This window comes from Haliaeetus leucocephalus, unplaced genomic scaffold (assembly GCF_000737465.1).
Source record: "Haliaeetus leucocephalus isolate CR32 unplaced genomic scaffold, Haliaeetus_leucocephalus-4.0 Scaffold428, whole genome shotgun sequence".
In the NCBI taxonomy this organism is placed as follows: Eukaryota; Metazoa; Chordata; class Aves; order Accipitriformes; family Accipitridae; genus Haliaeetus; species Haliaeetus leucocephalus.
This window is the reverse complement of record NW_010972864.1, coordinates 5,046,888-5,073,148: the sequence shown is the minus strand read 5'-3', so window position 1 is coordinate 5,073,148 and position 26,261 is coordinate 5,046,888. Positions and strand designations below refer to the sequence as shown.

Below are 26,261 nucleotides of genomic sequence, written 5' to 3'. Positions count from 1 at the left end.
TAAACACTGAAAGGCTTGGGGCATTAACCATCTCTTTAGGAAGCTTGTTCCAGTGTTTGGCCACTCTCTTGGTAAAGCAGTGTTTCCTAATGTCCAGTCTAAACCTCCCCTGGTGCAGCTTTGAACCATTCCCACCCATGTGTCCTGTCACTGGATACCAGGGAGAAGAGATCAGCACCTCCCTCTTCACCCCTCATCAGGAAGCTGTAGAGAGCAGTATAGTTTTAGATATGCTGGTGGTTGTTTTCATGTGCATTTGTAACTTGGCTAAATGTTCAGGTTTTTCTTTTTTCCTGTTCTGTCCCATACAGGTGTTCTTCATAAACTTTCCTACAGGGCTTCTTTGTGGAGAAATCAGAAAAGCATATGTAGAATTTGTGAACGTAAGCAAGTGTCCTCTTACTGCACTGAAGGTTGTGTCCAAGCATCCAGAATTTTTTACTTTTGGTGGAAATACTGCTGTTCTGACACCACTAAGTCCTTCAGCTTCTGAAAACTGTAGTGCTTACAAGACTGTTGTGACAGATCCTACCTCTGTGCGTACAGCACTGCTATCTTCAGCTTCTTCTGTAGACTTTGGGGTTGGCACGGGAGGTCAGCCTGAAGTAATACATGTCCCACTTCCTGATGCTGTTCTTCTTCCTGGGGCTTCAGTGCAGCTCCCAATGTGGTTACGGGGACCGGATGAAGAAGGTGTTCATGAAATTAACTTTTTGTTTTACTATGAAAGTATTAAAAGACACTCGAAAATGTGGTAAGTTTTTATCTTCCTTTTTCTGTCATACTTATTAGACAAGTTATAAACATGTAAATCTTGTAATGTAAATCTTACTGAATTTCTCTCAATTACTGTGATGTAGAAGTGTCCTGTTATCTGCTATTCTAAGCGATAATTTTTTTTCTACTATAGGATCTAATTTCCATATGAAACTATATAGCCTATACTGCTTCCATCAAAGTGGCAATCATAAAAATAATTTAATGGAAGGAGGGTTAATGGTATTCTCTTAATACAAACTCTGTTTGTATTTAGTTTCTCTGGAAGCACATCTTCCTGAGGCATAGGGGGAAAATTACTTCATTTGTTTCTGCATGTTATAGAACGAAGTCTTGTCTACTTTGAAAAAAAGGTTTATATTCTTAATTAAAATTGGGTTAGTAATTGTGTTATGGTGAAAGTTATTCTCTTTGGAGGGGTTAAATACCAGGTTTGACTTCCATGCTGTTTTATAGTTTCTTTTTGGACCATCTTGAGACAGTGGACAGTCAAGTTTGACACCACAAGCTAACAAATAGTGGTTTCTTTGAACTTTACTTGAAAGGTAGCAAGTTGACTTTGTATGTCACTTATTCCCAAGTCCCACCCATGTCTGAGGCTAAGAAGGCTCAGGAGAACTTTTCTGAGACCTGTTCTGCAAAGATTCTGGGGTGAATAGGCCTTTGTTCACAAAGTGAAGAGATCAGCCTTCAGGAAGCCTTAGTGTACTCATCTAGCAAACAGCCACAATCAGAAATGAAGAGTGTCTCTTTACCCACCTCTTTTTTACTGTTCTGCAAATACTGTTATTACATTGCTACCTTACAGCTGTTAGAGCTCATAGCTAGAGCTGAGAAAAAGTTGCAACAGGCTTTATCTAGATTAAGTTTTTAGCCCACTAAGAGTACTGACCACAGACTTAATAAATGTTACTATTTAATTTTCTGGGAGAGAAATTTATTATGGAGCTGGGTGTGCTGGATTTGTTTGTCTGGAGGATGTGTCTGTGCCCACCTTAAGAAGCAGTGCAGACTAGGAGGAGTGGATCTGTAATCAGGGCTGGGGACCTGGTGTTGCGGTTTAACCCCAGCCGGCAACTAAGCACCACACAGCTGCTCGCTCACTCCCCCTGCAGTGGGATGGTGGAGAGAATTGGAAGGGTAAAAGTGAGAAAACCCACTTCTGAGTGGGTTGAGATAAGGACAGTTTAATAGGTGAAGCAAAAGCTGCGCACACAAGCAAAGCAAAACGGGGAATTCATTCACTACTTACCATCTGCAGGCATCTCCAGGAAAGCAGGGCTCCATCATGCGTAACGGTGACTTGGGAAGACAAACACCATCACTCTGAATGTCCCCCCCTTCCTCCTTCTTCCCCCAGCTTTGTATGCTGAGCATGACGTCCTATGGTCTGGAATACCCCTTGGGTCAGTTGGGGTCAGCTGTCCCGGCTGTGTCCCCTCCCAACTTCTTGTGCCCCCCCAGCCTCCTCGCTGGTGGGGTGGGGTGAGAAGCAGAAAAGGCCTTGACGCTGTGTCAGCACTGCTCAGCAGGAACGAAAACATCCCTGTGTTATCCACACTGTTTTCAGCACAAATCCAAAATGTAGCCCCTTACCAGCTACTGTGAAGAACTGCTGCAGCCAAAACCAGCACACCTGCTCTCTGTACTGTACATATTCAGGATGATGGTGGGGAGCAGGGCTACTTCAGATGAGCTCTAGGCACATGGACTGAATGTCCGCTTGTGGCTGGAGCTTGTTTTCCTGGTTAGTTCTGAGAAAGAAACCAAGTTCATGTGCTGTGAGACTGCTCTGCAACGTAAACCAAAGGCAGAGTAACTTGAAGATGGTCAAGAGAGCAGATCAGCAGTATATTCTTGAAATCAAATTAAGCCGTGCAAATGCACCCTTTGTTTAGATTTTTTTGTAGCTTCTGAAGTGCCAAAGTTAACTTTTCATTTGGCTTTAAGCTAGCCTGTAGGTGTAGTGAATTTGTCCCCCTACAATGTAGTTATTTTTTTCTTCCCTTTTTTTTTAAGAACAGAATTTATTTCTCATGAGTTTGTAGTATTCAGAAACTGAGTGTTTCAGAGCTGGAAGGTGGATGTTCGGGGAATATATTTGTTCCCTACTGTATTGAAGTTTCCAGGGGAACTTTAGTGATGTGATCTTGTTTAACAGTACTTTGTAGACTGAGTATAGCTTTTAAATTTTAAAAAATTATTTAATTTGTGCCAATTGAAAGCTATATAGACATCGGTATATCTGTCTGAAGATTAACTGCAAAACTGTTAAGTTTATTCTGTAGATTTTGACATTATGTGAAGTAGAGTTTAGGAAGCAATGATTTTCCCTCCTAAAACAAGTATTGCATGAAGTTTCAGCATATTTGGTAGGTAATGCATATCAAATTTTTACACGTCTATTGTTTCCAAGTGGAAGTTATGGTAACACAAAGCTTCTGTGTGGGGAAAAAACTCATGTGTTTTGATGGTGTCCAAGAATGGAAGTCTGCTCATCTTTAGAAAAACAGGAAGATAACTTTTACAAAGGCCTTGCTGGCCTGGAGGTTGAGTGTGTCTGGAAAAAGGCAGAGTAGTGATGGTTCTAGAAGTAAACGGTCAAGATTCTCAGTTCAGGGGAATTTGTTGAATGCAGTGGTATTCTGTCTAAATGCTTTTTAGTAAATGTTTATGCAGGAGATGTGACTAACTAGTGGGCCTTTTATGGTTTATTTACTCAAACCCTCAAATTTCCAAAGTGTCGGGTGGCATTAAATAGCTTAATGATATCCCTGTACCAATACATGCCTGTTTGCTTTCACTGGGCCAGTTACCTTACATCAGAAATGTTACCATGACAAAAAATACATCAGAAATATGTGAACCTTTTTCTCCAGTATTTCAAACTGGCTAAGAGAATGCATGTTTGAACAGCACCTACCCATGCACCATGATTGTTAAAAGTAATATAGTCTTGATAGGAAGCTAAAAAGAAAAGTGTCTCTTTGGTGGTTGAAAGGAGTAAATTGTCTAATGGCCTTAATATTGATGACAAACATAAAAGCTAAACTTCTTGATGACAGGTTCTGGACAGCAGTCCTGGTTGTTCAGAATGTCTTTTTTTCTTTTCCCCCCTCCTTCCTAGTCATAGAGTATTAAGGCACACTGCAGTTATTTGTACTAGCCGGTCTCTGCATATTCGAGCTACTGTCTGCAGAAGTAATGCACTTGAAGATGAAGAAGGCAGAGGGGACAATATGTTGGTGTTTGTGGATGTAGAAAATATCAATACTGTAAGTTCTTATTTTTAATAATCTATTCTAAAGCTTAGTAGATGTGTAGGTATCACCAGCAGAACCAAGACTTAAGTGACAGGCTTCTTTACAACTACTTTGTAAATGCGAAGTAAACCTTGTGTATTTAATCATTCCAGTTAATGTTGGAAAGAGCGTACTAACATTAAGTTATATCTCAACTCTCTGGAAGTCTGCTATAAACTATCTCTATCCTAAGCAAATTCCAGTACTGTAGTGTAGGGTCTTTTTTCTTTTAGGAAGATTTATTCCAAATTCATGAATGTGCTTGATGATCACAATTTTCAAGGTAATTCTGAATGAGACAACCTGTGCCCCCTGCAACATTTCAGTGAAAATACTGGTAGAATTAGTGGTGATGTGAAGTCAAAATGTAATTTCTAAATTGAAGGAGGCTTCTATATTTACATGTATTACCAAACTTTAAAAGACATTTTTGTAAATATAATCCAAATACAGATATGTCTGTTATGCTCTGTTGACTTAGCAAAGCAGATGCAAATATTTCAGTTTATCATACCATGCTAGTTTAAATTTACTCATTTTTTTGGTAAAGCTGCTCCCATTTTTTCAACTACAAAGCAAGGTAATCGAATCCTCTGTTTATAGAATTCCTAGACACTTAGCTGGTAGTGGGATCACTGAGCTGATTTGTCATTTTGTTTTAAAGGTGTGTATACTCCGTTTTTCTTTAGCTACTAAAGTGAATATTGTCCCCTCCTTCTTTGAGGAGGAAGGAATGTTTTATAAAATACTTACCAAGTTAACAGATAACATTGTGTGAGACTTAATTTTCCACTACCACCTCACTCTTCCCAAGAAAGGAAACCAACCCCAAAAGCTACTTTTCATTGTGTATATATATATAAAAAAAAAAGCTTGTATTTTTGGGATTTATGACCTTGCAATGTTCCTAAAGTAATCTTGGAAACTAAGTGGTCTTGCGGACAGTGTTCTGCATTGGAGTTAAAAGCCTAGGTTTTATAGTAGTCACCTTAATCTAAAATACTAGCTTGCAGGTATTTTTCTGGGGGATCTTTGTTTCCTTTTCGTGTGGCTTTGTTTACTGGAACTGGAAGTTGCTGTGAGCTGGCACTGTTGTTTTACGTTACAGCGGGTATTAAATCTCTTCTTGTTTCTTAGTACTGTATTACGGATGGTGTGAATAATGAGTTAAATTAGGATTCTAACAGTGCCACCTTACAATGAACACTTACTATGCGATGTAGAACATCACAATTGTGACTGGTCTTATTTGACATAATTTTTGTTTCTTCCTTAGAGTGAGACTGGCGTTAAAGAATTTCATATAGTGCAAGTTTCAAGTAATAGCAAGCACTGGAAGCTTCAAAAATCTGTTAAAATCTCTGAAGACAAAGGTGTGTATCTTTATCACTGAACGGATGGCAAGTCTAGCTTCTGCCTGACAAGAACAGTTAGAAGAATCTTACAAGGAGTTGAATTTGGCTTTCAGAATAATTACTTTCTAAAAACTTCATATCCCTTTCAAACATACTATAGCCCTTCTTTTGTTAGTGTTTCAAGAAAAAATAGATTGACAGATAACTTTCAGACTTTGTTAATTTTAAAAATCGGTTTAACATACAGCTAGATTATTTCTGTGAGTAGAGAAGTCCATGTCTGGGTTGGCTGATAACTTGCCTCACAAGAAATATGTTTGAGTTTCTTTACTTCTAGTTATTTATATCAGTGTTAAATTTAACTGATGAACAGAATATTTGACAAATGCTCTATTCAATTACTAGAAATATACCAGAATTGCTAGTGCTGTATCCTGCCTTAGCTAATATAAGCTGCTAATTTTTGGAAAAGGCTAACTATCCCAGGCAAAAAAAAAAAGTGCTGTTACTGTATCTAACAAATGTTATTTTTACTTGTGTGCTGACATTTTATGTACCTAAAAATTAGTCTAGACATGTATTCCTCTTGTATTAATATTGAGGGTGAACCAGTCAGATAAACTGAATCTTTTGTCTTCTGTTCCTTCCTTCTTTGTCTGTGTCTTCTTTATGTATTATGGCTCACTTCCTGCTCTAGAAGTAGATGGAAGGGGTCAGCAGAAAATGCATCTTCTTTACTACCATGCAGTTGCTCTGCTTGATTAGTTATGCTTCTTGAGTATCATCAGTGTTTCTTATTTGTGAAGTTTAAAGGCTGACTTTTGGCTAATGAGGAGGGACTTTGACTGTGCTGAGGGGGGAAAAAATCTTGTAACCTTTTTCTTTCAGATACTAAACTTGCTAGCAGAGAGCGAGCGAAGTTATGCTTTAAAGCAGTAAGGTGCAAAAACTCAGAAGGTAGGTTCTGTCCTGAATATGGTTAACTTTTTGTTACTATTTGGATGCTGTGTGCTGAAGTTGTGACTTCTCATGATGCTGAAACAATGCCCTCTCTTTTTATCCCTTAGAAAATTACACATTTGCAGACATTGTCTTTGGAAATGAACAGGTAGGTGAATGCGTACAACTGCATATTTTGTCTTGTGCAAGGTATCCCTGTCATGTGCAAGTATCCTACTGAAAGCCTTTTTTTAAAATTTAAAAATGGGAACAGTTCTTTCATAGTTGGGAAGTTGAGTTTTGCATGCCAAAAACTATTGGTCTTCTAGGTCAGCTCTCTTTTGTAAAAAAGAGGAGGTAAGGTAGTATAGGCTAGTGGATGGTCAGGTATTTTAAGTTCCCAACTCCACAGCTGAACTACTTTGGGAGCACATTGTGATGCTAACTTCTTTGCCTAATGTTTTTCCTTCCTTTCCAACTCTTCAGAGCAGTTCTTCTGAATATTTCCCAGCCCTCTAGTTTTCCAGTAGAGATCTGTGGATGTCAGATTCTTGTTCTATTGTTTTTTTCTTGATTATATTTTTACTAAGAAGTTAAAAATTCTAATTACAGCTTATTCTAAAAATAATCTGGAAACCTTTAGTTTCCAGAATTTCAAAGCTACTAATGTAGGTTGCAGTCAGTTCAAGGATTCTGTTTCTTTGATTTTTCTTCAGAAAGTTTAACATTCTAGACTACTATGCTCTCAGTCTCTTTAAGTACACAGGTATCGTCTGGAGAAGAATCCTTTTAGCAAATGATCTTGGTACAGCAAGTGCTTTCCCAAAACCTGAGGAAAGTATGCCTCTTGCATCAGATCAGAAATCTACATTAGCATAGTGGATTTAATTAGCTGGATGTCAGATTGCTTGTTTTATGCTGAGTGTACATTTTCCATATATGTATCCAGCTCTTAAAAGCCAGAGAAAACTTACTCACTGCTATTTCATTTTATAGGCTTATAAATTGAAGTTAGGACTAAAAATCTGAGGTAGATGATCCCTGTTTGCATTTTTAAAGTTGGATGAGCTGCATGAACTTCAGCCTTCTTGTATGAAAATATTCTCTAATGGGGGGATGGGGCCCTCCCTTCTAGACAGTTATTCCAAAAGCAGATTGTCTCCCTGGGTATGAGTATTCTACTAATGCAACAATTAGCAGCTCTGCAACAGTATGTTCTGGAAAGGCTAACGTTTTTGAAAGAGAAGGGTTAGCAAGATAAGTAAGAAACTAGGCTTCCTGTCTTCAAGTATCATTGCTGTCAGTCTTAAAACCACTGCTTCCTTATCAAGCTTTTGTGTTGGAAAAGCTCAGCACAGATGGTGACAAACAGCACAATACTTCTGGCTGTGCCACTTATACATGGGGAATATGCTGTGCAAACTATTATCTTTGCTATTGCTAGCAAAATGTATGTTCCTAACTTTGATAAATAATCTAGCTAACATGAGGGGAATATTAATAAGCAATAATGATTTGCATGTGAGTTTGTGAGTTAGTTGGACACTTTGGCTCTCTTCACTACACTTAATTTATCACAGTAGGCTGTTTGGTAATAATCGAAGACCTTTTTTCCAAGTTTGGTATTTGTAGTTTGAGGCCAATAATCTATTGCTCTGTTTCCATATGTTACCTTAGACAGCTCATTAGGTAGGGCTGATCTCTAACAGAACAAGCATGGAAACCAGGATGTGTGGCATCCTGTAGGTTTGCAAAGGGAAGCAAAGCAAGATAATGGAACTGAAATCCTACAGTGATGAGCTTTGTTAGACTAACTTGTGTCAGCTTGCATTCTGTTCTGAGAGCATTCTTTCTTGCTTTTTTTCTTGCAGATAATAAGTTCAGCCAGTCCTTGTGCAGACTTTTTTTTTCAAAGCTTATCCTCTGAATTTAAAAGAACACATGTGCAATCTCATGCTCATGCATCTCAAAGGGCTGCAAAACAATCATTTGATGAGACAGTCAGATTGATACAACAATGCAGTGAAGTTGATTTGAACATTGTTGTACTGTGGAAGGTATGTATGGTTGTGGCCTTTGTAGTAATTTGGCCATGAAATATAACTATTAGAAAATAATTTAAAATGGCATCCTGAACTTTAAAGCATGCTCATACAAAATTTATGGATGAATTTTTTTTCTGAAAACTTGCAAATGAACTAAAACAGTGTCAAGAAGCAAAGACAGTCTTAATAGCTGTTACTGTAATAAGTATGCTTAAGTAGTTTTACATTACTGTTGTGGTTTAAGCCCAGCCAGCAACAAAGCACCACAAAGCTGCTTGTTCACTCCTTCCCCTGCCTGGTGGGATGATGAGGAGAAAATACAAAGAAAAGTTTGTGGCTAAAGACAAGGACAGGGAGGGATCACTCACCACTTATGATCACAGGCAAAAGACAGGCTCAGCTTGGGGGAAAAACCAAAATCAATTCAACTTATTACCAATCAAATGAAAACCTTAGAACACCTTCCCCCCAACATTCCTTCCTTCCTGGGCTCAACTCCACTCCTGGTTTTCTCTACCTTCTCCCCCAGCAGTGCAGGTGGACAGGGGATGGGGGTTGTGGTCAGCTCATCACACGTCTCTGCTGCTCCTTCCTCCTCAGGGGGAGGACTCCTCACTCTTCCCCTGCTCCAGCATGGGTTCCCTCCCACAGGAGACAGTTCTCCATGAGCTTCTCCAACCTGGGTCCTTCCCATGGGCTGCAGTCCTTCAGGCACAGACTGCTCCAGTGCGGGCTTTCCCATGGAGTCACGGCCATCTTCAGGGGCATCCCCCTGCTCTGGTGTGGGGTCCTCCATGGGCTGCAGGTGGGCATCTGCTCCCCCACTCCCCACTATGGACTGGGGGGGACAGCCTGCCGTGTCACCATGGGCTGCAGGGGCATCCCCTCCTCTGGGGCACCTCCTCCCCCTCCTTTGCTGACCTTAGTATATGCATAGAGGTTCCTCTCACATTCCAATCCCCTACTCTGCTGCAGGTTTCCCTTCTTAAATCTGTTATCCCAGAGGCACTACCACTGTCACTGATGGGCTCGGCCTTGGCCAGAGGTGGGTCCGACTTGGAGCCGGGGGGAGTTCTAGCGGCTTCTCACAGGAGCCACCACTGCAGCCCCTCCCCTGCTCCCAAAACCCTGCCACACAAACCCAAAACAATTACTCCGGATACACAGAGTTCTTATAAGTTCTCTTAAAAGAGAAAATTCTGAAGTCTTAAACCAAGAGGTTTGTTAATGCTTGCTTTTATCAGAACTGTAAGAGTGACCCAGTCTGCTTTGAGGAAGAGTATCTCATTTACCAGAATGTGAATATTAAGTAGTGGAAATTGGCAGTCTAAACTTTAGCAGTTGTCTGTGCTTGCAAAATTAAAAACATACACATAAAATAAATATATGTCAAGCTAGCCTTTAGGTTTTGAACAGTACAACATCTTCCACTTAAGTCAGGAGGAAAGTCAGTAATTCTGTGTTATGAAGGTTATGATTGTTTCTGGTCTGCTAATGTCTTTCTATTATATTCTGTAGGCATATGTTGTGGAAGACAACAAGCAGCTTATTTTGGAGGGCCAGCATCATGTTGCCCTTAATACAGTTGGGAAGGAGGCTTTTTCCTTTCCTCAGAAGCAGGTAATCTAGTGTGAAGTTTTTGTTTACAATTGCTTCTTTCCCAAAATAGACTTGATGTGTTTTCTTGTAAATAAGTGGAGTCACTTCGGGTCCTTCTGTAGAATCTAACATCAGATACGTGTTATTACTAAATGATTCAGACTTCAATTTTGATAAGTCATCTATATTGAAATAGCTAGGCTCAGTTTGAAGATGAGAAAAGCAGTATACAAGTATACTATGCAGTTGTTGCTGTAAACTGTTCTGTGGTATTTCAGGGTAGAACTAGGAGCTTATTAACGGTATTAAGTCAAAGTTAACGATTATTTCATAACAAAGTTCATAGTAAAATGGTGGTATTATTTTTGAGTGTTACAAAATCAATTTTACAATTTCTACTACTATGCACAACTTTAAAGTGACAACCTGTAGTGTAAAATGTTAGAACAGCAGAAATGCTGGAGCACTTAAAAAGACATTGAGAGCTCCATTGGAATTGATCAATTAACAGCGTATTATTTCACTTTGAAGTTTATAGCCTGTCTGATTGTTCAAATAAAATAGCATCTGTAAGAAACTGGTGGATGTCTCCTGATACATGAATCAGTAACAGCTATGGAAGCTATAGATAAGTTTCTGTAAAAACATCTATGCTATATGCAATTTGTGTGTGAAGACTAATGTGCAAAATAAAAAAGAGAAGTCTTGTACTTGTTTAGTTTTCTGCTGAGCAGTACATTGCTGTTCCTTCTTGCTTGGGTGCGATTCTCATTATGTTTTTACCAATGTTACAAACATCGTATATAGCTTTTAGTGAGCTCTTACTCAAAGTTACAGTAAATAGTACTATACATTATTGTTTTCTTGACAAAATTATAGGTCAAATGTGTTTTCCTATAAATATCATGCTATAACGTAAGTAGTGAATTACTCTGAAGCTGTGCACTTGGTTTTGGTTCATAAGCCTTTAAGTATTTTTACATCATTAAGATGATTTTTTCCATTTACTACTTTGTGCTGTGAAATAGATGGGAATAGGTTGAAAGGGGCATGTAGTTTGAGCTAAACTGGCTGGTGTTCATTGGTGAAAAATAGGAAAATTTTAAGTTCCAATGTCTGAAGATGATTTTCTTTCACTTAACACACACCACACATCAGCCCCCCACCCTTCCCACCCCAGAAAAAGCCTTTGCACATGTGGACTCAAGTTGTGCTGAGCCATACTAGGCTGTATTAGTCTAATGACAACTGCCCACTCTGGTATTATCTTTCCTGTCTTAAGGTGTATGTAGAACAGTAGGTCACACTGTAGACTTCTAAAGTTAGGAGAGAAAACACTATGGACTTCTACTTCTGATGTCACTGAAGTCTGATTCTAGCAAATGGGTGGGAAGAGAAGAGGTAGGAATGAATCACATCTGCATCCTAAAGTAAACAAATGACTGAATAATGCTAGGGGTAGAAATTAACACTACTTGTTGATTGCACTGGAACTCTAGTTGTCTGCATCAAGTTCAGTTACAAACTAAAAAACTAATTCTGCCACCAGCAACAAGGGGGATCCAGATGTACCCTCAATTTGTTTTGAGGAATACGTGCTACTATTAGTATTCTTTGTCTATAACCTGTTTCTCATCAACTATTATTATTATTACAGCTATGTTCAGATAGATGCTACGTTGATTATTCTATTCACTTTCTTCGGCATAAGGAACATACTTCCGTTGAAGTATTCTGTACCTTGGTTGGAAGCAAAGATGCATCTGCATTGTGATGCAGTTGAAATCTGGTATAAGAGTAACGGTAGTTGTTTTTAATAAATGTGTAAATTCGGTGTCCTCATGGTAACCAAAGTCCAGATTTAACTTGGATTTTAAGAGTCTGTAATCTCAAGACTGCTAAGGATTGAGAAATTTCATGTGCTTACATACTACTATTTTTTTTTTTTAATTTGCACTTTATACTCTGAGGATTGTAAACCCCTCTGAGATGGGAGGTGAGGTATAACAAATTACATGATTTGAGACTTTGAAGCAGTTTACTTCATTCATTCTACATTTAAGAAGTAAGAGAATCCCCAAAATAGGATTAAATGAAGCTAGGTAGAGAAAATAATATACTTAATCTATTAAGGATTGCATATTGTCTTTGAATGATCTTTTTCTTGCATTAAAGTTAGACAAGCAGTGAAAAGCTATGGAAGGAGGAAATCTCAAACCCAAACATTACTTCTAACTTAATGTTTTCAGTATATAGTTTTGAGACTTAAAATGTAACATTCAAATAGTTTGTCTTGTAATCTGTCTTTGTTCTCTAGTCATGAACAGGGTTGGAAACTTTAGACTGTTCCTGAATGTCTTGTGCTGACAGTATAGAAGTTAGTTGTTTTCTGTGGTCTAGACAGCAGAGGGAGATGGAGATGCGTGCTTTTTACCAATGCATGTTGGTTACCCGTTCTTAAATGATAGAGGGCTGCTCAGATCTGAAAAAATAAATTTATTTGCAGGTTGTGAACAGGGTGTCACCTAGGATGCAAGAGTCCACTCCCTGCATTTCTTGCTGTGTTCTATTTGTTGCTCCTCTTCAGCGACTTTCTTCTTGACTTGAACTGCTTCTGCTTCATGCTGTTGCAGCCAGCAAAGGAATTTGTGTCTGTCTGGCTATACAGCCACCCCCAACCAAGACCAGTCTCACAATAGACATGGAGAAAACACAAAGATTATTTCTCTCTGCACCCCTTTTATTTTAATTTTTTTAGTCCTCTAAGGAAAGTCTCAACTCTTATCTGAATTCATCAAATAACTACACTGAACAAATCAAGATAGCTTGCTTTATATTTTAGTTAAATTCTATGTACTGGTTGGCTTCTGCTGCTTTGTCAATTATAGTATATCTCAGACTAATTCTTTGCTAGCTTTTAAGGGTTTAGTTTGGATTTATAGAAGCTTCTAGAACTTTCCAGGGAAACAAAGCTGCAGTAAAGCACTGTAGTAGAAGAGCAGTATATCTATATTCATTGGCACCGTTATGTTTCTGAAGTTCTTCCAGCAGTTGCTGGTAGATTGGTTGTTAGGTGCACTGATATAAAGTAACCTTTATCGTATGTCTAAGCTAAGATGTTAGACTGCTGACTAAGATGTAGGGACAGGTGGTTACTTCTGCTTGGTTCATTGTGGAACATGTAATGCATACAACAGGGATGTGGAACAGACAGCAGGATGTGATTATTCCTGTATTGCAGTAGCATAACTTGCCATAAAATTTGATAAAATCAAGATAAAACCTCTGGTTTCTATAAAACACCAGTGGAGCTTGGGGGAGGCCTAAAATATTTTTCTGGGTAAAATTCCTGTGTGTACTAGCATAAAAAGAAAGAAAACAGTAAAATTCTATACAAATTTTACTTGGATGCTCAAATGCATGTGCTTCATTCCCATGTCTGTTCAAAATAGAATTATGAATTGTAGACTTTTTTCATTCTAACCAAGACAATGATAACTATGATTTTGACACTTACTGGTTTTCTGTCATTGAATATAGGGTTTTTTTGTTGTTGTTTACACTGCAGGGTTTTTTATGTGTTTAAATAGCACTGCTTTTGAGCATAGGTTACTGGATGTAGACTTGTCAGGTGATGTGATGAACTACTTACATCTTTATGTTCTAGAAGTTTGGAATCATAACACATAGTATGCTTGAAGGAACACTTAAAGAATATTGACTCAGTTAAATATTTCTTTGTTTCATACAGAAAGCTCTCTGAATAATCCTTTCTCACTTGTATTTTTGAAAAAAATGGCCTTTTGCTAGAGGTAGGGAAAAAATCCTAAATATAGTTTATTTCTTTGAATCAGAAACACAAAAGTAGCCACAAAGTTGATACGTTATAGTCACTAGTAACAATATGTGAAGAATAAATCACATAAGGTGTTAGTAAAGTGAATAGGTCTGAACAGATGTGTTGGCAGTAGGTGTTTGAGTCCAAGTAGTAAAAGCCTCACTAATAAAAATTAGCTGGGTATTTGTAACTAATGGCCATTCTTTTTTTGACAACAATATTGCTATGGGTTCTGTTTCTCTTCTGAAACTTGCTTTCAGGAATCGAGTTGTTTTAACTGAAGGTCAGCTTATGATTGCATCCAAAATACAGCTATTCTGTCTCTTGTTCTTGATCTCTCTACCTTAACTTAGTAAAAGGACAAAAACTTCAAATACTTTAAACATCCATTCACAGTCAGGGCTGTTGATTGATATTATTTCTTATTGCTGTCTCCCATATTTTTTAATCTGGTGAATTCAATCCAAAAACTCCAAAGGAAAAGCACTGTGTGATATGGTGGGATGGAAGTAGTAGTGTGGAGCTGGGCATTTGCCACGCTTCTGATTAGCAAAGACTTCATAGTGGAAGGTGAGAAGCAGTGTAGTAGAGGCTTGTTACTTGGGCTTGCTGGCGTGTTGGGTATAGTGCACCCATATGACTGAAAACATTAGCATGTGAGCGTAAACTTAGTTTTGACTGAAGTTTGGATGAGATAAAGTGTCTATGAGTGTTTTACATCAGGTGTACCTTTTTAAGATACTGTCTCCATTTACAGCCCTCTGTTTTCATTGTGAAGTGGTCTTGTAATGCACTAAGTGGATACCTTCCAGGCAGATTTAATCCAGATGTGCTCCAGGACTGCATGTGGTGTGCTTCTGGGCTGCTCAATCCATCTTGTGGATTAGACCAGTGCTAGCCCAAAGTAAAATCCATAAAATGCATACAGCATGGATGCAGGCTTTTTGGCAGTGTTTCACTTCGGAGATGATAATTTTTAGTAACACTGCTTCGTAATCTAGATGCAGCTTGGTGAGGCAGCAACAGTTTGGTTGGAAGTAGGAATGTCTGAAAGGTAGGAGTGGGTAAGGTTTAAACAACTTTATTTTTCCTAACAGTGAATTACTGGAAGTGACATCTTGTGCTAGTTCAGAATTTTTTTTTTTACAGAATACATGGGAAGTGATACTTGAATCAAACACAGATTGTTGGAATGGATTTAAGACTTTCTTTAAACCAGATTGGTGGAAGGAAAGCAAAGTTCTTAAGGGTAAACAAACGAGAGCTGAAGTGTACATTCTCCACTCTGTTGTATCAATTAATGTACCACTTACTGTACCAATTTGGGAGGACTGGCTTATGTTATTGTTATGAATGAAATATTCCAAATAGCTGCAAAGCTACATCTGTTGCTTTACCCGTTGATGGACTGGAAAGCTGCTGCTATTTGTGTTTTCAAATGCATTATTGCTGGTGTCTTAGTAAAATGCTATTCCTGGAGTTGTCATTTCTATAGTTAGGAGCTAGAATGAATATAGATGAGTCACATGGTGAAGGAAACCAACTTAAAACTGAGGTTTTAAAATGGGAGTTCTCTGATCTAAGACGGGAAAGGGAGAAAGACACATCTCACTTTGTCTCACTCTTCTTCTGTTGCTTCCATGTATTCTGCTTTCACTTAAACTTAGTGTTGTTCAAGAGTTTCCTGTCTAGGTTTTCTTCTGTGCTGTGCATATTGGTCCCTCATACTTGACCGAGCATGTTAATAATCCTTTTGGCTATGTGTAACTTGTGATTTATCAGGCAAATATGCTGAATTTCCATACGACTTGCACATCAAATCGCAGTGGTTAACATTTTATGGTGTGTTTAAGAGCACATTGACCCAGTCATTGATAAGATTGTTTTAGAAATTGAAAACTTTAAGTTGTCTAGTATTACATAGAAAAATCCTTTAAAATAACTGCGTGTGAAGATAGATACCATCACTTCCATCCATCTGATAGAAAGGAAGAACTTTTGAATTTGAAAGTGCATTCTAAGAGATTAAAGAATGTATTATGGACAGACCTGTCTATTGCATCTATCAGATAATGCGAAAGATGCTTTGAATGGTGTAAATGTTGAATTTTCCAGCTTTTAGCTTAGTGCAGTTTCAGGAGATACCCAAAACTGGTGTGAATGTCTAATACGCAGTTCAGAAGTATAAGTAGGGTTACCATGTAACTTTGTTTCAAAGTAGCAAAACATCAGACTCTAAAGGACTTTGCTTTTTTGTAACTACTGAATAAGTGAATATGTTGAGATAATTCTACTTGGAATAGCAGGCTTGTGTCTAGTTTTAAGTATCTTTCTTTGAAGCTGGCCTTTGTAGATGGCTTGGGGCAGCAGAAAGCTTTCTAAAAATAGAAACATCTTTCCTAGCACCAACTGCGCAGTTTGTAGGTCTTGGAAGGTAACTGTGGGAGCAGTGCGGTTCTGGTGCTACTGTCTGTTGTATGTTTCTAGTAAAAACCCAAAAAGCTTAATGCAGGTATAAAATTTAAAACAATAACAAAAAGCACACCACCACCACCCCCCCGCCCCATACAGTTCTTCCAAACTGTTCTTATGATGAAGTCTTTCAGTCAAGCTTATCTGTACCTCTACCAGTATGTATGGATGAGACCTTCAAATTACACCTTAACCATTTTTTAAAGGGAGTACCTTTACCATTGTTGTGGCCTTCTTGTGTGCAGTATATGGTGCTTGCTGTCTATTGGAGCCTGTGGCACTTCTGGAGACTTTGTGAGGAGCCATCATGGGTCAACAAGCAGACTTCAGGTGTTAGGACTTCTCTTTTTGCCTTTATAAAGGCAATACTCCATTTGGGCTGGTATTCTAGCAGTTCAGCAACAAAATACCACCTGTTTTAATTCTTGGTTTGTTTTGCTTTGTTTCTAAGTGTAAACAACCAAAAGTCTTGAGGCTGTTATCTGCTTGGTGTGTATTCTTGGAGGGAGTGTACAGGTGCCCAAGTAGGTATGGGTGTCTTTTTTTTTGTAGCCTTGATCCAATTTCCCAAGCTACAGAGTAGGGCAGGAGTTTAATGCATCCTTAAACCTAGCATTTCTTATTAGCTATCTCTAGGTAGCTCCCTGATCTGTATGTACATCTTCTTGGTTACCATTCAGAAGTGCATAATTCTCTCCTGAAGCACTATGTGAGAGAATCGCGTTCAAAAATGATATGTCTTAGCCTTTGTTCTAGGTACACAATTGCAAAAAACTGTAGACTTTGAGCAGCTGAACTTGGAGACACAGACATCTTTTCTGAGTCTGGTACCCAGAGGCTGGCTGGAATTTTTAGCTCTGTGATGGTAAATGGTTAATCTTACTGCTTTCCAGTCCTTCAGTAGGGGTATAATACTAGAACTAAAGGTTTGAAATATTAATGGCACGCTGTGCTTTTACCAGTAAATGTTCCTGCTGCATTTCATGATGTTCTTGTCTGTTTGTAGAGATAAACCTTCGTATTTGTCTTTTGTAGGGTTTTAAAAAAATACTCGGGAATTCTGATTGGGAGGACTTGGAACAGGTAATTGACGCTAGGGCAAACTACAGTGTGTAGGATGTTGAGATGTGGTTGAAGAGGGCATTGAATAATTGGTTGGACTGTAATTTGAGGGGAAAGATTAATTTAAATGAAATCCTATAATCTCATCTTTTGGAGGCCAGTGTGTTTCATGCTGTCAATTTTCATCAAGTTAGATACCCATAGGGTAGGGTGGAAATACCAAATTAATTCATCACTTAAAATATATTTGTTACTGTGAAATATCTTTTTTTTTCTTCTCAAATTACTTTAAATGCCCCCCCCCCCCCCTTTTTTTTTTCCCAAGAAAGAATTGTAAGCTTGATAAAACATTTGATGTTTTCCTGGTATTACCAGCACAGGCAGACAGTGACTGAGACATTCACACTCCCACTGTCAGGTTTTGTTGCCTATAGTATTTCTTTTCAACTTAGAAGGTACAATCCACCACCCTTAAACAAATAGTATTACTTTCTTATGCTGTACTGACTTATTGGTGGCTTTTAAAAAATCTTTCACTTGCTTTTAGTAGTCAGTCATACTTATTGCTGCAAGTTCTTTTTTTTTTTTCTTTTAAGGTGGACATTTTGCAGAATAGATTCATAAGGGAATAATGAAAGGCAGCCTCTTCCCAAATAAATTCTGTTTGCAAAACAGATTAGATGATGTTGGACAGAGTTACAGTAGTGCTGTAATGCTGGATCAAATGCAGCCTGATTGCCTCGTTTGGTGTTGCATCTTTCTGTACCATCTGACTTACTCTGCTTCAGAGGTTGATTCTGCCCACAGGGTTAGGATGAATCCCAAGTAGTGTGTCAGTGCTTGTCTTGGGCTTTCAGCTGGGGACAAAGGTAACTTTCATATCTGCAAGAGCTTGGCATAAGATTTTTAAGATACGCTGCATTATTAAATCCTTCTGTCATTGTTAGCGTGTTCCTATAAACTTCTGTTTGCTTTACTTTGGATCCGTTTTGGGAAACTTGGCTATTGGCTTTCCTGTTTTGAACTTCCCAGGGTAGGTGATGGAATTTTTTTTTTTAGGTGCAGCTGCTGAATAGGGAACTGTTTAAATGCTGTCCCTTTTCCTTAGAAACAAAACCAAACACTAACAAACCACTGCAACAATGGCATGCCTTTGTGAAGCTTGCACAGGTAGTGTTTTCACAGGCAGCTGTGAAGTCTCTGTCTCAAAAGATGGTAACGGATAAATCGTATCAGTTCCTCCTCTAGCTCACTTAAATAAAAACACATTGGAAAAAACTGTAAGGTTCATGATGCTGTAGACTTAATTCCCTGGAGTTAGTTTGTAATGGAAAATTGTAGCTTCTGTGACTGGATTTCTTGTGTTGTGTTGCACAGTACCTTATGTCAATATTTTAAATGTCACTCTGAATTTGTGTTTCAGGAATTACCAGAAATGGTTCTCTTAAAGTTTTTTCGACCAGAAAACATACCAGTACCTGCAAGACCAACACCAGAGCAGCTTTCTAATCTTATCAAGACAAGTCTTCATTATCCAGAGTCTTTCAATCATTCTTTTCATCAAAAAAGGTTTGTGCAATGTTTTCTTTAGAAACTATTTACGTCAAATTAAAAATATTTCAAGAATGTTGAGAGATGCTATGTGGGTTATGATATAAAGGGTTAAAGTGTGGTGTGCAAGGGTGAAATCTTGCACAATTCTTAAACTCACTGCTTCAGAATTGTATAGGTAAAATGGAAGTTTCATGTAGAGAAACAGGCTGTAATACCACAGTTGACAGTTTTAATGTTAACTAGTAAAGTTATTAAACTTACTGCAAGAAAAATAATTACTCTGCTGGCTTTGTGTTTATTTTTGGTGTCAGAGTAAACAGTGTGACTACTTTGAGGAGGCAGACAGAAAGTAAGTGGTACTTAAGTCAAAAGAACTGCATATCTACATCATCTGACTTGCCAAGATTAGCTGCACATGGTTCTGATTTATGTTGGAAGGAAAGGTAGTAACAGTTTAGATCACTGGGGCTTGTCTCCTGGAAGAACATCAGAATTAACCTCTGTCAAAAACCAGACTGCTAGAGTGAATTAATTGGGGCCTGTGAAAGCCATGAGTCTTTCAAATTAAAATGATCTCAACAAAGCCCTCTGGATTCGTTTCCAGGTATGAAGTGAATTGTACTTGAAGCTACCTAGTTAGGTTTGTGTTGTTTTATCTGAGAACTCTACTGTGTTATACTTTTTTCTAGAATTTCAGTTAATATAAGTAAGTGGCCAAAAGAAAGGGATTTCTTTCGTAATAAAAATATAATATTTAAACGTTTTGTAAGGTGGCATGTTTTAATGACAGTTACAAAGCATGCATTATTCCAGTAACAAGTTCATATCTTATGCGTTTTAGTTGCTAATTGTTCTTTTCTTGTTAGTCAAGTTTAGGATATTTAAACTGTTAAGCAATGGCAAGGAATTCCAGTGACAGAAATCATTTGTTGCATACATAGAGCTGTTTCAACTGCAGTAGTTTGTGTACCTGCCTGTGGATATATTGGGGTTTTTCATGCTGCAGCATTTCTTATAAAAACAATCATACTAATTGTGAGCAAGCAGAATATCGACTAACTGTATTAGTTTTATTCAGAGTAAAGGCTTAAATTAACACCAAATGTGTATGTGCTGTCTGTTCCATTTGGGCACTGTTCTGGCTAAAACTTTAGGCCAGATGCCAGCAATTCCTCTACAGGAGACAGTGCAGAAGAAAAGTATCTAGACAAAATGCACTAAACAGCGGTTCAGAGAGTAGCATAGTGGGCCATGTTATCCCATTCTGAAATGTCTCTTGTCATAACAGTAGATATCCTGTAAACTAGGTATTATTAATGATTTTACTAGTCTTTCTTAGCTGGATGAAGGAAGGTGGTAACTTCATTTGGCTCAATTGAGCCAATGCTGTTTGCCTCAATAGCTTTTATTATAGGAAACTCTAGTCAATGTAAATGATTACATTGCTATGTACACTGACTGTTGCATAATAGACAACTACATGTTAATTTTATATTACTTGAAATTTATTTTACTTATTGAAGAGTATAATTAAGACTATCCAGAGTAAGACTTTTTTCCTTTACTATGGAAATATTTCTTTTCACAGCCTCTGTCTGGTACCTGTCACTCTCCTACTTTCCAATTGTTCCCAGGCTGTTGTAGATGTAATGATTGATTTGCGGCATAAAACAACAAGGTAATGTGTGAATATTAATAAAACTGTATTTTTTGAGATTGCTTCCTAGTTTGGGGGAGTGTTGTAATCTTTTAACTGTATTGAATATCTAGAATATGATTTTTTTTCAACAGTGGCTTCTTTCATAGAATGGAAGATGATAAAGTAAAGGCTTTATACAGCCAAATGGGAGTCTTCAGTCAGTGCTCGGTTTTACTTTGCTTCTGACTATTGCTAAGACAGGACCTTGAATTGTGGCTTTTGAATAGTTAAACTCTGCAGATCTTTTCTAGGAAAGTGGAAATGCTTTTGAACTAGTGAAATATGAACTTCAGCAACCTTATTTTATTAAACATATATTGTGGAGTTTTAATTTTTAAAATATCAAGTAATTTGTAGAAAACTTTTGAAGTTTAAAGAAGTACTTCCTTGTGCAATTTAGCTTAGTGTAAGATGTCATTGAACCTTAGGTGTTTTTAAGACTTCACCTTGGTTTATCAGTTGATTCTTATGACTGGCTTTTTGCTTAGAACTGTAGTATTATGTATGAAAATATTAGCACTGAGGAAAATTTTGTTGATTGTTTCTAAAAGTTTTACTAAGGATTCTGTGGGAGAGAGAATTCTGTACCATGATACACCATTGTTAACTTTTCCACATCTGTTAACTCATATTTTGGGTGACACCAGCTCACCCCTGCCCCCCCAGTAGACATAATGCTACTTGGTCTGCTTACAACAAAATAGACTCTGTGGGATCCCTGATTGAATGGCAGGAGGGGGAAGGCAGATTGTGAAGACATTGAGGTAGGCTTAGTCATGGGGAACACTTGCTTCTGTGTCAGACACAGTCTGTCCAGGCAAGTAAGAAATTAAAAGGCCAGGGCTTAACACACAGGTTCAGAAATAGAGAACAGAAGACTTAAGTCTGTTTTATTTATCAGTTGAGATTAGGAAGCTATTCACTGCTCTGGTGTGTTTTCACAAGATGGTCATGCTTTGTAACAGTGTTGTAAGACATGTCTTTGAAAGGATAGTGTAGTCAAGTGCCTTGAAATGTCCTAAAAGCAAACAGAAAATGAAACACACCTCCCATCCCCAAACCAATATATTAATGCAATGTCTCTAAAGCACTGTATGTCCACATTGACTACTTCTGTGACATGCACTCTGATTTAACTTTAGTTCATGGGACAGGCGCAAGAATGCCTTATGTAGGGATTCCAAAACCTGTGACAACTTGGATCTTGTTACCACGTCTATTGTTAAGTATTACGTGTTCATTATATAAAAAGCTAGGAATATACTGAAATTCATTATACATATATGTATGATTAATGTTCTGTATATAGTGTATGGTATATTGGGAACCAAAGAAATGTTTTAAACTTTTGTATTGATTCATCTGAGCCAAGGGGGAGAGCTGCTGTAAAGGAGTGTGTTAAGTGTGAGTCAAAGAACACTAAAAAGTGTTTGTCAAGAAGTAAGGACCCAGAGTTAAATTGAGCTAATGGGTGAACATAGGGATCCATGAAGATACCCAAGGGTACCTTAGGTACTCTGTCTCAGTGTGTGTATGTTTGTGGGGATGGGTGTGTATGTGGATGTAGATGTAGTAGGAAAGAGGACATAGACATGACCTTTTTTTTTTGAAGCTGCATTTAGCATCTTGATAAAATGTTAAGTGCAGTTCTGTCTATATGATTGCAACTGTTATCCTTTCAAAGTCTAGCTTTGTCTTTTTAGAAGAATCTTAATCTCTTAAAGATGAGAGTGGTGATGTGGGAAACAAAGCAAGCATGATGCATTTGGGGAAGGCAGTGACTTAAGGGAAATTATTGCAGGCAGTAAAAAAGACTCAGTAACTTTAAGTCATCAAAGATGACTGATGGTGGGCACTATCACGTCCAAAGACTGCCAGAATAGTAACTTAGGTTTCCAATTCCTGCCTTTTGAAAAGAAGTTTTTGGAAAGCATAAACAAGCATCTCTTTGTAAGGGGACAGTGATGGACGCATAATGCATTCTGAAATCTTGGGGAAAACTTGCAGCTGAGGGAATCATGTAAACTGGTATGGATGCTTCGAATACAGAGAAATAACTTTGCCTTCTTTTTCAGCCCAGAAGCACTAGAAATCCATGGATCTTTTACCTGGCTTGGGCAAACACAATACAAGCTTCAACTTAAAAGCCAGGAGGTCTATAGCTTGCAGCTGAAAGCTTGCTTCGTTCATACAGGTGTCTATAATCTCGGAACACCCAGAGTATTTGCCAAGCTAGTGGACCAAGTTACTTTGTTTGAAACGAGTCAGCAGAACTCCATGCCTGCACTGATTATTATCAATAATATCTGACCACTTCCTGAAAAATATCACACTAAAAGACAAAATAAATGGGATTCTTTTCTTATATTGCTGGTTGACATTTTGCTGCAGTTTTTGGAAATAGCACCTCAAACATCTAACTTGTTACTAAAGATCGTGTAGGAAAGAAAATAGTAAAATACTCAGATGACTTGTCAATTTGTTTCTCAATGCAACGCACGTTGGACTGAAAATACGTTTATCCTTTTATAATGTATTTCTTCTCTGGTAATTAAGATATTCATAACACAAAATACTCTTTAACTCCAAATCTGAACATATTTGTATGTCCTATGCCCTGTCAAAAATGCAGCTTGACTGCTGTTACAACTTCCAGCATGGTGTGTTAATATTTGTGGCTGTATTAGGATATGGTTCAGGAAGAAACCCTCATTGGCTTTTTCCTGTCTGAAGCCATTAGTCATGATAAATCCCAACCTTACTGTGAAGTTCAATAAGGTGTCTCAAATCCATTTCTGTTTCTCAGTTCTTCAGTTTAAAATTTTGGTTTGAGTTTTCATGTTTATGGAAACTGGTGATGTTTCAAGGTTTACATACAAGTCCCACCTAAGGTGTTTCAGAAATAATTCCTTCAACCAGTTTGAGTATTTTCTCATTCATCTCAACACAGAATGCACTATTTCACAACCATGAGATTGTCATTTAAATTGTCACTTGCTTTATTATGTAACTATAACAATTGATCTGTTTTAAAAAAAAGCTACTCAAGATTTTCAAGAAATGTATTATATTTATAACAAATGTACTGTAAATAGAATAAAACATATACCATATTCACTGTATGGACTCGTGGCCTTTTTTCCTTCCTTTTTATACAGCTGTAGCAATCAACAGGTGCTGATACTGTATATATATTCTGTACTGTCTTCATTCTGTCCCTCTTTGCTCAGGTGAAGTTCCTGTCCTGTTGCCACATATAGTGTTGGTGTACATTGAAACTTGTAGCAGCTGCTATATTTGCCTTTTGAGTTCTTACCCAGTGTTCCCAGGTACAACCCCCAGAATTCAGCTGTCTGGGAGATCTCAGTTACTTGCTATCAGCTGGGGATTTTTAATTTGAATAATAGCTGCTGAATGTAGGGAAGGCTGTGTGATGCAATCAAGTGCAGCAAAACCAGCTAAGAGGAGTTACGGTTTATGATGGGTTAGCTGAGTACAAGGGAAATTGAGCAGCTGAAGAAACCTAAGACTTCTGATAGTCTGCTGTATCTTGTGGCTGAAGGTAATTCCTTCTTAGGACATTGACTTAGGAAACAGTATATCTGCCTTTAGGTGCCTATTTTTCTTTTTAGACAAGGTTTCCAATTTTACTTGTATGCAGTACAACTGTATGACTGTCTCCCAGCCCTAAAACTTCCTGAAAAGTCTTAGAACTGATTCACAGCACAAGACCTTTTGTAGTCGTAACATGGCTGTGGATCATATTGATTTATCAAGAGAATACTTGAGTATTATCTAACAAATATATTGCTTCTGGGGGTGAGGGCTTTTCTCTGCTATTGGGCAGATTGGAAGACTACCCTTTCTAAATGATTGTTGGCATTGTAGCCTTACACTAAGTCATCAGTCCTCTTTTCATCTTCGCACTCTTTTGGGGAAAGAGAAGTCATCATTGATGCCATTCAGCTATCCAGCTGTAGACCACAATTTTCTAAGTCACAGTTGGTATATTTTTAAGACTTCTTCAAATACTCAAGTGGCACAAATCACGTTATTCTGATAGAGGATGTTTCCACAAGAGTTTTGTGAGATATGGGTTGGAAGTTTTAACTGCTTTTTTTTTTTTCAGCCTGTCAGAAGAAACTGGTAAGAAATAGTGTCTCCTGTGATTTGGAAATTGCACTCTTGTAAAGAGCAGGCTTGACTAACAGTACAAAACTACCAGGCTGTGCTGTCCTGGTGACTGGTATGTTACTTGTCAGTGATCCTAACTTTCAGATTAAGTAAACCAACATTTGCTGTTTCCGTTAGTGCTAATCTAGGTAAAAAAATGTGATAAGATACATTTTATAGCCTGGCTTGAAGGAAATACTCTGTTGAGACTGACGCTTCCTCATGTTTCTGAGAATGTTTATAGGGTTATGGTGAGCTAATGACGTGGGAAGAAGCTAAAAGAGCTAGAGTAGTGTTTTCTTTTGTTCAGCATGGGTAAAATCAGCAGCCTCTTCAATGATGCAGTTTTGAGATGCTTTTCTATGTTTGTGTATCTAGACCTGGATTTTTTTTGTACATATACCAAGTGTTCCCAAAGAGTTCTTGACAAGGCAAAGCTCAGCAGGATAGGTTGTCAACCCTATTATAATAATAAGCCAGACTTTAATTTTGCTGTAGACACAGTATCACGTAGCTAGAAAAATCCACCCCAAACAACTCAAACTTTTGCTTTCTCTTCACAATTAAGTGAAACCTTTCCTTTATTTTCTTTCCTTAGGTGGTGATTACAAAAATACTGAAGTCTTTTAACTTGTCATATTCTAAGACAACTTACTGAAAAGCAGTATCTGTTACACTAACGTCTAAAGCTTAGCATACTGCTGCAGAAGAATGCTGTCATCCTGTGTCCAAGGAATGACTATTTTGTAACCATTAACACGCTTTATTTCCAAATTGGCACTGATTCCTTCATGGTGCGTTGCTCATGATGCACATTATGCTGTGTAAAAAGCATGGAGCTGTTCAAAATGGAGTCATTGGCATGTCAGAACAGAAGTTTATTATGTGATTGCTTAGGTGAGGAGCTAGCGTGGAGGTAGAGGTAAACCTGGCTCCTTAATGAATTCTCACATGGAACAATGTGTGCCTATGTATGGACCCACAGAGATGATGAAAAACAGTTGTATTGAAATGAAACTTGTCTTGCTATTGAGCAAGTAAGTATCTCTGCAAAGGCTGAAACTTACTTGCAGAGCAATACTCCTTCAGAAGAATCCTGTGAACCTGCTGCAAGGCACAAGAGCGTCCTAATGCATCTGTCACAGCAATGCTACAGCTCAGAGTAAATCAAAATATTGCATCTTTGAGATAGCTAGAACAAGCCCTCAGAAATTACTAGATCCAGGGGATCTTTGTTGGTTTTAGCAATCTAATGAATTTTCATTTTTTACTACTTCTGTAACCTAAAACCATTAGGGGTTTTTGGTGAAAAGCAAAATGCCCAGTTTCATTCTGGGCTGGAATACTTGATATATGTAAAAAAAAAAAGTAATTAATGTCTAGATACACAAAAAATCCTGTTTAAACATTCTGTGCAATGGAATAAGGCCTTAACTAGCAATAAAT

The 26,261-nt window shown here is 37.9% G+C and overlaps 1 protein-coding gene across 6 annotated transcripts in view; it reads left to right on the top strand.

The window, feature by feature from the left end:
- TRAPPC8 (trafficking protein particle complex 8) overlaps positions 1 to 23,764 on the top strand; it is a 57,771-nt gene extending 34,007 nt beyond the window's left edge. For 3 of the 6 annotated variants that reach the window (XM_010574360.1, XM_010574362.1, XM_010574357.1), the window contains 11 exons: positions 312 to 754; positions 3,905 to 4,052; positions 5,356 to 5,452; positions 6,323 to 6,391; positions 6,502 to 6,542; positions 8,245 to 8,430; positions 9,937 to 10,038; positions 17,363 to 17,410; positions 18,813 to 18,958; positions 20,532 to 20,621; positions 22,718 to 23,764. In XM_010574360.1, the coding sequence (XP_010572662.1) occupies positions 312 to 754; positions 3,905 to 4,052; positions 5,356 to 5,452; positions 6,323 to 6,391; positions 6,502 to 6,542; positions 8,245 to 8,430; positions 9,937 to 10,038; positions 17,363 to 17,410; positions 18,813 to 18,958; positions 20,532 to 20,621; positions 22,718 to 22,952 (1,605 nt within the window). In that variant the 3' untranslated portion in view covers positions 22,953 to 23,764. The remainder of the gene's footprint in view (positions 1 to 311; positions 755 to 3,904; positions 4,053 to 5,355; positions 5,453 to 6,322; positions 6,392 to 6,501; positions 6,543 to 8,244; positions 8,431 to 9,936; positions 10,039 to 17,362; positions 17,411 to 18,812; positions 18,959 to 20,531; positions 20,622 to 22,717) is intronic. The other 3 variants (XM_010574363.1, XM_010574358.1, XM_010574361.1) reach the window with 2 other exon arrangements.
- The last annotated feature ends 2,497 nt before the right edge of the window (positions 23,765 to 26,261 follow it).